Source organism: Aplysia californica, unplaced genomic scaffold (assembly GCF_000002075.1).
Source record: "Aplysia californica isolate F4 #8 unplaced genomic scaffold, AplCal3.0 scaffold01223, whole genome shotgun sequence".
Taxonomy (NCBI): Eukaryota; Metazoa; Mollusca; class Gastropoda; order Aplysiida; family Aplysiidae; genus Aplysia; species Aplysia californica.
Genome location: NW_004798493.1, coordinates 88,110 through 102,000, shown reverse-complemented (window position 1 = coordinate 102,000; position 13,891 = coordinate 88,110). Strand labels below are relative to the sequence as shown.

General features: G+C 39.3%; 1 protein-coding gene across 1 annotated transcript in view; it reads right to left on the bottom strand.

Moving 5' to 3' along the window:
• Positions 1-3,680: 3,680 nt before the first annotated feature.
• LOC101856071 overlaps positions 3,681-13,891 on the bottom strand; it is an 11,485-nt gene continuing 1,274 nt past the window's right edge. The window contains exon 2 of the mRNA XM_005112278.3: positions 3,681-11,571. Coding sequence (XP_005112335.1) covers positions 9,676-11,385 — 1,710 coding nt within the window. The 5' untranslated portion in view covers positions 11,386-11,571 and the 3' untranslated portion in view covers positions 3,681-9,675. The remainder of the gene's footprint in view (positions 11,572-13,891) is intronic.

The window sequence follows — 13,891 nt, the reverse complement described above, 5'->3', positions numbered from 1 at the left end:
ATTTCATTTTTACGCGTTTTAGTGATTCCACTGTTAACATTAGCAAAGAAGATTATTAGCACAGGAGAGAAAAAATAGGCAATATATATGCAAACATGCTACTTCTGAAACGAACAAGAAAAGATAAAGAAACCAGAAGAGAGACAAAGAAGATCAAGAAACAAAAATCATTGACTCCTTCTGAATTCTCTTCCTGCTTCTAAAGCAAAATGTCCACAAACCTAATAGTTTCAATAGCAAGCTACGGCAGCTCAAACTGAGAGCGTGTACAGAAACAAAGGGAAAAGCTGTCATGGACACAGAGATATGTTTTCCTAAACCGCTTTCTTTAGTAAATCTTTTGGCGTATTTTTTTACAGCTGTTCACGTTTCAAAAGACAAGCAAAAGGGAGGATCGAGGAGGGAGAGTGCAAAAATCCACAAGTCTCCAGAAAGAGAGTATCAATAGTATCATTTTTCTGTATTACAAGACACTTTTTCCCCACTTATGATGTCACAGTGCCAGAAGGAAGAGAGAAGATACTTTTTCCACACTTAGAAAAGTCTGAAGAAAAAGAACCAAAAAAAGAAAAAGAACCAAATAAAAAAAAAAATAAATAAAAAAAATAAATATAGCACAAATTCTAAATATCAGCAACTTTGCAAATTACATGAGGTTATACTTATGAAATCATTATTGCACATGGGTGGGTAAATATTGGTTTATATGAATAATTCATTAGTACAGTGATTACAAAAACAAACAAAAAAACCCAACAGTTTGCTCCTTCTACTGGTACCAACAACACACGGTTACTGCTACACTAAAACTGTACAACATAACAAGACTTGTACATTGAAAGATACAAATTTTGAACTGTCTGATCCAATTTATATTATGCTACATTTCTATCTGAGTTATATGTTAAAAAGAGGTTTTAAAAAAAATATTTAAAAAAATCTTTACTTCAGTTATTTGAGTTATACTCTGTATATTGAAACCTATTATTTATTATTATTTATTACTTATTAAAAGTCAATTTATTGGTAATATGTAACTGGGTATCTTTGTGCGAAAACTAATATCTGTACGTAGCAGGGAAAAGTGAATTGGACCAGCAATTATTGTTCTTCAAAATCTTGAGACTTTCGTCATAGAGCAGAATCTAAATTGTTCTTTCTCTCTGCTTTTACTTCATTAGTCTCTAAGATGATTTTGCTTTCGAAATATATACCAAATCTAAAATCACAAAACGACTAACATTTGCAACACAACTTGATACATTTCGTTCTAATACAATTTGTTCCTTTGAAGATTGACTTAGATCTTCCTGTTTCTTGATAACAAAAGATACTGGTAAAAACGATCAGGAATGCCAAATTGGTGTCCATCTTACAGCAAGACGGAAAAGTCAAAACGATATATGGGGGGTGATGAAAGAACAATGAAAATAATGACACATTAAGTTCAAGCAGAACTTGTTTTTAGACCCAGTATATCATATAATATATATAATAGGTGATGTTCTAAGAGAAGGAAATACATACGAGGTTCTGCTAAGACAAAAGAAAGGAAGGGAAAAAACAGTCGTTGGAATGAACACACAATCTGTGCCCCGACGCAATGCCACTCACATCATGACGTCCCGTGTGGTGAGTGGAGGGCTGGGTTGGTCATCCTTCTGTCCGCGACGGGGACGTTTCAATAGAAGGTGGTCAATCCCGTGACAAGGGTCTTCTCCATTTTCCCAGAAAACACTCTCCAGGTTTTGACGTTTGCACTGGAGTCTTGAGACGCAATAAATTGACAGCCTGCCAACAACAGCTCTGCAGTAAGCTGACAAAACGCCTTTTTTTCTTCACAGCAGATTCGAGAAAAAAGAGGGGTTTTTTTTTGTTAGCGTACATAACCATTTAAAAATAGAGTGATCCGAAATTTGAATCTAAATTCATTAAAAAAACTAGCCACAGTTTTACTTTGATTTTTTTAGACAAGTAGGGTAACTAACTGAACAAGCTTTCGATGCAGCAAATAAAACATTTTGGCGCCAAAATGAAAAAAAAAGGCGTTTTGTCACCTTACGGCAGAAATGTGGGATACGTGACAGAACGTGCAATAAAATCTCAACCAGAGGTCTTTATAGCGGACTGTTGGACAGTTCTCCTCACACCCAAGACCCACAGTGCCATGGACATTCAAGTTCAAGTGAAACAGAAGTGTGAACACCACAACTTATGCGTTACCACTACACATTGACAAATGGCATTCACTTCATCGGTAAAGGTCAAAATCGTTAATAAAATAATGGAAAAAGTTACTGAGAATGCAGCTGAACTATTTCATAGGCCAAACAAAAAAGTACAAAAGTACACTAAAGATCCTTTGAAATTTCTTACACAAAGATAAAAAATAAATGAAGGTAGATGCTAGCAACAATAAATACTATTTCCAAAAAATATATAAGATTTCAAAGCTAAGAAGAAGTAATATGTGAGGTGTGCTGACAAAATGAGTTACTTCTCGCTGTCCAAGAATGGACATATCGGCCGAAAATCGACACTGTGGACAGATTTATAGATTTCTAATTGATACCATTCTGTTCAAGTCTACCATGTCTTTTATTCTTCCATACTTACAAATTGTACAAACTTCACCTATAAAGTTGATGAATCAATTTCCATGAGGCTAAATCGGAAAAGTAACTCATTTTGTCAGCGCACCTCACATATGTCATATGCAGCAAGAGAGTTGAGAATTTTATAAACGTAAACTATAAGCATGAACAACAAAACTTGCCATGCTTCTAAAATCTCCATATTTCCGTTTCACTTTTAATGACCTCCACATAACAAACTCTAAAAGTGTAGCTGAGACTTCGGGGATGTAGCTAGGACAACACGCACGCACGCACACACGCACAGTGAAGTGTATTAGTGTAACTAAGAGCAACAAACATTTTGGCAAGAAGCTTTCATCACACAAAGTGGAACAAGAAGGAACAAGAGGGGGACACTTGTCAGAAGATTGTTGTATTGACATCTGGGCAAGGCAAAACGTTATGGGTGGATCTCGTGTAGGGTCACAGTGAGAGGTTCATGGTGTGGTTGTTGTGTGTGTGTGGGGGGGGGGGGGTAGATTGGGGGGGGGGGGGGGTGGAAGGAGAGAGAGGAAGAGACAGATAGATAAATAGATAGATAGATAGATAGATAGATAGATAGATAGAGAGAGAGAGAGAGAGAGAGAGAGAGAGAGAGAGAGAGAGAGAGAGAGAGAGAGAGAGAGAGAGAGAGAGAGAGAGAGACCGAGAGAGATACATGTGACAACTGTACACATCTATGTTTCACTCCTCTCCGGGGAATTGCGATATATATATATATATATATATTACATATATATAGGGACTAGAAAAATATAAAAGTGGCAATTAAATTTTAAAAGGTTCGACCGACAGCGAGTGCTGCTGTTGAGTATAACGAGTCGTAATTTCCAAGGAACGTGAACCAGGATATAGGGAAGCAGTGACTCTTCATAGTTCACAGCCTTTACTCTTTTCTTCTTCTTTCAAGAAATTTTTAAAAAATCACACATTAGATTTAAAATAGAAACTCAGACTTCACCGTATTCGCAAATGTGTGCATCATAAAATACGATTCACGCCATTATATTTACAAATAGGAAACTAGTTGGGTTTTTTTTTTCATCTCATACATTTGTTGAATATTTCTGCGCTTCATTCTTCAATCTTACCACTTTGACAGACAGGGAAATGATCAAAGATGGAAGAAAGGGACTGATTATCATTGCCCAGACAGTAGTAGCTTGGGTCTACGAGAAACCGACAAAAATTGGGGAAAATCATCATCTTCTATCATTATCAGTGAGAAACGACGACGCCACCACAAAGCTTTCAACTGTCCCGGAAACAGCGATCCCCACCTACCAGTCCCAAACTTCCACCTTGCTTCATTCCACACAACGAAACAACCGTGTAGAGACTGATCATTCATAGCCTTTGTTTTCAGTTTCTATTTGTCATTCCAGTAAGAGACCAGCATAAAACAATCCCCACCCCCCCTCCTCTCTCTTTCTGTCTCTCCAAAAATATTCCCCCCCCCTCCCCTCCACCCTAACAATTGCCCAATTCCCCTTTCCTTCAGTTCAAATACTTGCGTGTATTTCACTTCCTTTTCAATTCAGAGGACAATAATTTCAGATGAAAGACCAACAATTTAATGCGTCTCTATTGAGACCAAAAGGCAGATTTAGGAAAAAAGAGTTGCCAGCTCATTCCCTTAACCCTTCCAGCCCCAAGCGCGTATATTTTCAGCAGTGCTAGTACCTCCCACCGTCCCAAGAGCGTATATTCTCAGTTTAGGAGGGTACCGAATTTGCGTATTTTTCGAATTAGCAAACCTAATTAAACGTTAATTTTCATAATATTTGTTCATTTACTTTTAAAGATTGTTATATGTTATTATCTAAACCTCATTACAAAGATACTACATCACTTTTTAGAATGCATGCCTCTTTTTCTGAAATACTGCTGTATTGGCTGGGACTGGGGTTAGCGAGTGCACAAAAATGTCTGGGGCTGAAAGGGTTAAATGAGGAAAGAGCACAACGCACAACTCAACAGTGCAAAATGTCTTCCCTCTCTGCGTGCAAAAGCCAACACAGAATACACAGACATATGAGTGAGAACACATAAAGCTCTTCAACCCATTCACGATTATACATATACACAATCTCACACCTCTAAAACAATTTACAGCCAATCTATTCAGGGATAGAATTACAAAACAAACAACTCCATTGACCTTTCGGAGTTCACGTCAAACTAGAAAAATACAATGATGCACCGCAGAAGCTTTAAACAGTTGCTGTAAAATGACCTCCTTTTAAAAATACAATCCCAGTGTACCACTACACATTTTACACCTTATCCATAACATTTGAGAGTCTGCTTTCTTAGAAATTTTGGAACTGCAATATCCCCACCATTGCTACTGAAACAAGGTTTTGGAAGTGATTTTACAGCATCACAATTCGCTTTCTTTCAACAAGATAAGCGAATACATTGCCGCGCGGGGAAAAAAAATAAGGAAAACAAAGCAAAATAATTCCTGCATGCGTTTAAAGTGCAGACATGGACTTGGTGCAAAGTCTCTCACGCCACTCACGCCCTGACTATTTTTAATACTGCGCGTGTCTCATAAAAAATATTTAACACATAATAATATATTAAAAATAATTTTCAATGAGAAATCATAAACAATATTAGTAGAAGATATACATAATTATAAGACACTGTGAGATTCCTGCTCTACTGAGTTGAACAACAACAATGTTGTCCTTAGAGAACACTGTTGCTTGCTTTGCTTTCATTTTTGTAAGTTTTTTAGAAGTTAGAGGAACAAGCAATTATTCAGGTGCCTCACACCACACTCTCTATCGTTATAATATCAACACAGTCACAAGGATTCAACAGCTGATCTGATTCTAGCGAGACGCACACATACAAAGTCACACGGCCCATAATTTCTGAGAACAGACCAAGACAGATCCCTCCTCCTCCACTCACAGCAAACCCAAACAACAGACAACTCCACTGGAAGACAAGGATGGGCCAAGCCCCGATCAAAGCTCCATCACATCCAATAAAAACCACACAGAGGTTTGAAAAACCCCCAAAAAACCTGCTCGTAAAATGTTGAAGGAAAGTGACATGATGCAGCATCTGCAGCACTGCTACCAAAGGTCAGCTCTCGTGCTCACAGAAAACTCTACAGGAGTGATGCGTGCGAAAAACAGATCTGAAATCGACACCAGAAAGTGCTCACGCCTTGATGAACAACTGACAACTACCCGGGCAAATGGCAAAAATGTGCATGGCAGGACAAGAACTAGTTGTTAAGAGCACAAATTGCTCCATCTCTTGGGGGAAAAAACCCAGACTGCAATTCCATCACATGATACATTTTCTCCACAGACTTTCACCAAACGTTCACCCTCGTTCACACCACTCAAATCCAAGAGAGAAAATTTTGCTACAAGAAATAAAAAATAAATACAATTTGTATACAATAGCTTTAGTTTATACACAATTTAGGCCCACCATATCTTCCTCTGTTGTCGGTGCAGGCAGAAGATGTGCTTTCTTTAGTTACTGGTCAGTCATGGTTAAATACTGTTGAATATCACACGTGTATTAGAGTGTATATGATGATTCATAAATACACCTTAACCTATATGAATACACAGAGATAGAGAAATTTGATAGCAGAATATTTCATCTTATATTACACATACACACATAAATATCTCTATAGGTAGAATGTTGCATAATGATATCTGCACAGCAAGACAAACACTATACATGCAACTTTAAGCTTGACAGTAACACCAAGAGTAAAATTCACTATGAGAATGACCCTACAAGATATTTCAAGCTATATATATAAATCTAGTCTTCAAAGACTAATCAAATTGGCTATATAGGCATTTTCAAACAGCTTGACCAAAAGTTCAAGAAATTCCTAAGCGCTTTCTTCTCTCTACTCAATACTTAAAACGGCAAAATTAATCAAGATAAATCTTCTCTGACTAAGCATCCATTTTTCTTTCTTTTTTTGTTTTTTTTGTTTTTGGGAGACACCAAAATAGATCACTCTTTTGAAACAATTCTACAACTCAGAGACTCATTTACTGCTGCAGTCTGCTTTAGGTTGGTGAGAGTTTCACGATGCTCGCAGCAACATAGGTCATATGAGTGCCTGTGCTGCAGTCTACTGTGTCCAGATTTTTAGCTCCAAACTACAAAAGCAGCATAATATACAATTCTATAAATCAAGGCGAAAAATTACCCTTTCAGAGAAAATCAAAAACTTTTTCAGCCTTTTTCTTCTCTTATAAAGTATGTCAAAATAAGGCTCATTCAAGATCAGTGAGTGTCTATGACATTTCCCACAGACTGATTTCTTGTAACTCTATGGCACATTCGCATTTTTTTTTCTATGTGAACAAGCATCAAAGTTTTGAATTCTTTGCCCCTTGCAACAAAATGTAAGTTACTCAAGAGACAGAGCCAACTACATGTTCGTCTGTCTTTGACATAATTGGGCAGACAGCCTTAGAAACTTTACAAACAACGATAAGAAAAGAAAAGTCTAAGCAGGGATTTGAACCCTATCCATCCCCACAAGGGTACGAGTCTTATCGGTAGAGTAATGCTTGATTGATTATTGAGTACCAATGTTTTACACCCTCATCCACACAGCTTACACCATTGAGGAGGCAGGCTGCTTCGATTTTGCAGGTCAAAACCAACCCATGCTGTGCATGTAGGATACATCCAAGTGGACAGACAGAGATACTCAATCAAATACATTCTTCCCATAGGATTCAAACCCATGTCTTTTGCCTGAAAGACAAAGAGCTAAACCATGTAAAGTCTACAATTGTTGGTGGGGTAATGCTCAGCGCCCATTGGCAATATCGGTTCAGTTCAGTTCAGTTCAGTTCGGTTTGCTAGCCAGATTGAGGGTGCAAAGCGGCTATCGTGGCACATACCGATCGCCAGACTCGTCGCCTAAAAAACAAACGTGTTTGTTTTCACACGATGAGTCAGGCGATCGTGTGATGGCCGGTTTGCCAATCCCCCAATGGGCACTCCAAATAAAGTGTACTACTGTGTACAGAACACCCACCAGTAGATAAACCTGCATAAAAGCAAAGGCTCCTTAACCAAAGGCTTTGGGTTTGGTACATACTAGATTTGTGTCTCTCAACAAATTTTCAACTGCATCTCCACTTTACAAATATCATATTCTCTCTCCATACTTCCATAACAGAGAAGAAAAGCCGAAACGTATAAATGTGAAACACGTGCAACTTGTCTACCCGTGACACTTTCACCAAAAATCTTCTACAAAACCCCCCCTTTATGCTGGCACTTTACCCAGGACAGACTAAAAACAAATCGAAGTCTCTGAGAAAGCGACAGTGAAAGGTGAAAATTCTGCTCAAACAAACATATATGAAGAAATATCTACAATTTCTGCAATAATTACCTTTAAAATTCAGACAAATGGATTAAAATGTGACGAAAAAATTTCCCTTTCCTTTCTACAGAAACAAATGTGAAAACTCACCCATCAGGAGAGAACAGAAAGGAAAGAGCATAATAGAAGTTCAGCCATGACAGAGCTCTTTACATACACAGAGCTCAGTTAAAGGAGAGAGTTTAAAAACAACTATCTGCAGGTCATATTAATGACTAAACTAAAAAGAATACAAATTGAATCAGAAAAGCATTCTTCTTTTAAAAAAAAGCGTCTGCCCACATATTTTCCCTGAAACTAGGATGCCCCAGCTGTTGCACCGTGTATAACCACTGGCATTTCTGTCTGCAGGTTATGAGAGACTCCGTGACAGGACAGATGTTGCATCAGGAGAAATGTGCATGCCATTCTCACGTTGTATTTGCGGAAATAGAAATCGTGTGTACCTGCCAACAAGAGCTAAAGAGTCAGAAAAGAAGCTTTTTTCAGGTCCAAATAAAAAAGTGCAACAGGACAGATATTGTGTCTTTCAAATCTCAAGACATTGAACATTTGTAAACAAACAGATTTACCCTATGTAAATTTTCAGAAGCGTCATTTTATCACAATTTGCACACTCGTCATGCAGACAGCATAATAACTATACATACATTCAAGTCATATCAGGAAAGATTTCAAAAAGTGAAAATTACAACAATTTGTTGGGTTTTTTGGTCTGCTCTTCGCTCAAAGTCAAAGCTTAGATAAATGCTCCGATTTCTCTTTCCTTCATTTCATAAGCTTTCAGGAACTGGCAGCAGAAAAAAAGTTACACCAAAAAAAAGATTAATCCTCAATTATTGAAAGTTGTGTGAGACAGCAGTCACATTCATGAAGACTTTGATGGATGTGATGAGCTCAAACTCCAGTTTAAACAAAATTGTAATTTACTCTGAATCGTGTATGCTTGATCCAAAAATTAGCCAGCCCGTTAAGGAATTTTCACTTTTTGAACATCTCATGATAATGACAGATTGCAAAGTAGTCAGGAAGAGAAAAAAAGATCATGAACACCTCACATTTCCATCTCAGATGTACACACATTAACCAGCCCAACTGCAACAACCATAAAAAACAGCCTTCTGTACCATCAAACATTAAATGCAAGGTTAATGACAAAGTCAGTTATTTGCTGGTTGAGTTGGTATGAACTGTGTAATATTCAGGGCAAAATTGCAGATACTTTTAAAGCTCTTCGAAAGGAAAAGCTAACATATGAATCAAGCGGTGATCATTTCTACTGTTAGGTATCTTGCTTCAAAAGCAGTCCATAACAACGAGGTTATTTCAAGTGAACACCAGTCACAGCCAACAGTCTATTGGAGATAAAACTTTCAACTGGCTGTAAAAAAATGAAGGCGCTCAAATAAAAAAAAAGGATCTGGCTTTAAAAAAATAATCCAATATGGTCCACAAATGTACAAGGTTTGAAAACAAAGAATCATCTTTCTAGTTCTCAGAGTGGAGTACAACAGCCCAAAAAATAATGTTAAGTTAGAGTCTGAGTCTGAATAAAACCAGAACTTGACTAAAAAAAAATAATTTAAAAAGACTCCAACTTGAGTAATTGCCCAGTAACAAAACAGCCGAGTATCTCTACAGATCTTCATGAAAGAGCTGGGTGGCGAGAACGTCTCCCGTGACAATGGTCTGGCACCCTACAGAGGCACATTTCTTGCCGCTGCTCGAGTCGGTGCCATTCTTCATGATCTCCGAGACGGTGGGGACCCGCGGGTTGTCCAGAATGACGGAGCGGTTCATGTACTGCCGCTCCGCCACCATGGACACGCGCGGGGACATCTCGGCTTCGTCGTCGCTGAAATTGAGCTCGTCCACGTCTTTCATTCCTTCCAGCTCCACGTGGTGGAAGTTCCAGACGGGCACCACGCCCGCACCGCTGGGGGCCGCGTCCTGGAACGAGTACTTAATCCCGCCGATGTTGAGAGGTGTGGCATTGGAGAAAGTACTGTCGTCCAGGTCTGGGTAGATCTTCCTGATCTCGTCGTTCATGTTGCCCAGAGGAGTCTGCGGCTCCCTCGGGAACCCATCAATCGGCAAGTCCAGTTTCGCAGCCACCTTTTCTATCAGGTCTTCGATGGACTCATTCTCTTTCCAGACTTTTGTCGCCTTCCACCGAGCTCGGCTCCCTTTGGGTGCAGGGACTGCGTCAAAGAACACCCACTCACCCACTTTCAAGAGCTTATTCAAATCATCAATATTTTTCCCAAAAATGGTTCGATCGATAAACACGTGCTCGTGCATGCCAAGGTCAATGATACCCCAGAGCTTGGCAACGTGGAAGATCTGACCTTTGCGTCCGCTGACTGATGGCTTGGTTTGAACATGGGGTCTGCTTCCTGTTATGATGACATTCAGGCGGGTGTTCTTAATAACAGACACAATTTCATCTTCGCTGATTGTAAAAATATTGTCATGTGCCGAAATGAACTGATGGAGTTCGGGTTTGCTCCAGCCGATGGTGTTTCGAAGACTCTCTGGAGCTTGGCTGAAATGGCCAGACAAGCTGTTCACCTTCATGTCACCCTTCTTCTGAATGATGTTTTTGATGAACATCACAGCTTTGTACTCGTTGGCTGTCATAGTTACTGGTCCCGCTTTGGAGGCCACCGCAGAGATGGGGGCAGGAGCCACAGTCACCGTCCTCCCACCAGGGGGCGGCCTGTTCACCTCCGAGACGTCCTGGGACTTGGGTCGTCTTTTAATCTTTGGCGTGGTCGGAGGTAGAGCGGGAGGTTCAGAGGAAGAGTCGCTGTCAGCAGCGTTGCACCGAATGTTGTCCTTAAGGCACACGTTATCATCACGAACTTCGAAAATAAGCGGGTGCTTCAGTAAGAAACCCAGAAATTCGTTTTGAGGGCCTACACACTCTCTAATTTCTGGCAAGGCCTGCGACAGGTGCCCGGCCAGACTCTTCACCTGCATCCACTTGTCTCCTTTCTTCAGGATCTTGGCCCGGAAGAACTGGACGGCCTCCGTTTCCGTGGAGACGTCCGGAAGACAAGAATGTCCAGATGAAGAGGCCGGGCTCGACTCTCGAAAACTCCCCCCAAGGGCAGTACCGTCGTTCAGGCTGACGAGGTTACTGTTGACTGAAAACAAGGAGGGGTACTTCAAAAGAAACTTCTTGAGACCAGCCTCGTTGCCGCCGGCGCTTTGCCGCATCTCAGACGTGAAGTTGCGGCTCCCGAAGCGGCCGGCCAGCTGGCTGATGCTCATCGGAGCGTTGCTGTACATCAAAATTTCTAAAAAGTACAACATAGCTTTGTGTCCTGGGTCGTCCGCCATCTTTGATCCGTGCAGTGAGTGGAGTCTCAGTGTTCCCTCCTTTCTTAGAAGTTGTACGAAAGTTCCAGAGATGGTAGCACTGCCACTTTGGATTGATGGCAATGTGATGGATGATCAAAAATCATGGGCCCTACATTCAGCTACAAGAAGTTAACTTTTGATTATCGAAACCAAGGTTTCTTCCCCCTGAAAAAGAAAAGAAAAGAGAATGGTTGAAAATGGAGATAATTACAATTTTCAAATCTAAAAAGCTGACCGCAAGAGCACTCTTAAAATACTTAATTATAAATGAGCAAAAAATAATAATAATAACTGAGATAAAGTAAAAAAAAAAAAATTAAATAGAAAGTAAGCTGAAAACGAAATGAGTTCATTTTTAAAGCTGAGATGTCAAGTGGTCTGTCTGAGATAGAACTGAGCTTGTTTTAGAAAGCAATACAAACTCCCAGAAAGCAATACAAACTCCCAGAAAATTGTGTTTAAAAAAAAAATCAGAGTAAATAAAGTTTAGTTTGCACGAATTTTACAACACTTGCAACACAATAAGGTCATATAAGTGCAGAAGATTAGAGGTGTTACAAGAGACACAAAACAGGAGGAGAGAGAAGGACGACAGCATTTGCTAGGAAAGAAGGAGCAAACCACAACAGAGCACCCGCCGACAACCCACAAGTAAATAAAGCACCGGTGGGTTGCCGTAGCTTCCGATAAGACAGTGAGTGTATTATTAACCACTGAATCACACCACCCCCTATTTTTAGTAGTACCGTATCTGTGGGTACCTGTAAGCCTAGAGCTGAAGAGCCTGCCCATTTCTCAACCTCAATTTACATCAAATCTCATCATTGCTGAGGGATGATCTGGCTGGCTCTTTCCCTCCTTTTCTTTTCTTCACTCCCTTGATCCCTTTTGATCATTTTTTTTTCCGGTGTAAGTGCTTTATGGCGCTCGCCACTGCATAAGTCATAAAGGTCATATAATATTTGCGCACAAGACACATTTTGTTAAGTATTTTCAGTTTGTTGGGAACTAATTTTTAATTTTGCCCGGGTGGCGACTGAAGTCTACTAATCGAATTTGGACCACCAAGGGATCTTTAGTAGGCGCAACTTGCACACGGGACCTCCAAGATATTTCGCCATTCTCCGAGAAGGCTAGGTGTTAGATCTTACCTACCCTAAGAAGGAGCCAAAGAGTAGCAGTAGAAAGGCTGTAAAAAGAGTCAGGAGCCCAGAGGAGGAGGCAGGGCAGAAATTAAAGACAAAAGCAGATGGCAGAACACGGTTAGGGAGCAGGAACAGAGGCGAAAGGAGAACATTTTAGAGAAGAAAATTTTCCGTTGCTCTCAGGTTTCAGGTTTTAAACTCAGGACCTATTGAAAGAGAGGCAAACACCTTTTGATCTGATCTAGAGTCATCTTGGAAGAAAAAAAAATCTTGCAGAATTTACAATTCAGTAGGCCTATTTTTTTTTAATGGTCAGTCTAGCCATCATATTTAGAATAAGTATGGCTAGCCTCTTCCTAAAACAATTCACATGATCATTCATTATACTGTCATTATTACTTACAGCGAAAACAACTCAGGTATTGTCACTTATGACGGTGTTGGTTGCTAAGTAGGCCTACCCAACTCTGTATTGGAAAAGGTATTTTCACTGTTTGACAAAAAATAATTTTTAAAGTTCAGTCTTTTTATTTCAGTAACAAACTTATACAAATTTGGAAGCTATTCTTACTGGTTCCAGATCAAATTTATAGGAAAAAAAAGTCTCACATTTTTGTATGGACAAACTTATGATTATAAATTGAAGCACAGAAGATCTAGTAGCAACAGAATTATTCAAATTACAAAGTTTGTCAACCAGAAAGTGAAAGTTAAAGAGAAGTGCAGATCTGATAAAACTAGGGCAGAAATCTAAAACTTTATTTTTATAATTTATACTTTTTTAAAAGCAAATCACATGAGAGCCTTCATAATGGAAAAAAACCAACCCCATCTGGTTCTTCTTTTAAAAGGACTAATAGGGTAAACAATTAATATATTTTTTTTAAAATCATGTCTTAAAAAGAATGAGAGCTGGCCTCTGCACTGCAAGGTACCTTTCAGTTTATAAATTTCCACGACCACGGAATAAAACAAACGAAGTGACAATTTCTCTGAACGTTCGGGAAAGTAAATTTGAACTCTATTTCTCCAAACTGTTTCCGTTCTCGAGATTTTTTGGTTATTTGCGAGATTTAAGCGTCATCTTTCATTCTGCGAGGACAGAAAGGACGCATTTTTTGTATCGTATTCAATTTTTAGAGCTAGAGATTTTTAAATGTTTGAATATTCAGATACTTCAGTTGTGGTAGGGGCAACGTTCCTGGACTATACTTCATTTTGAAAATGTCTTCAAAAGGTACTGCGAGAAAACAAGACTGATCAACCTTGGAAGTAACCTATTTTGCATTTAGTCACCCAGCAAAAATGTAACCTAAAAAGAATCCCTAAACACGCCCCCC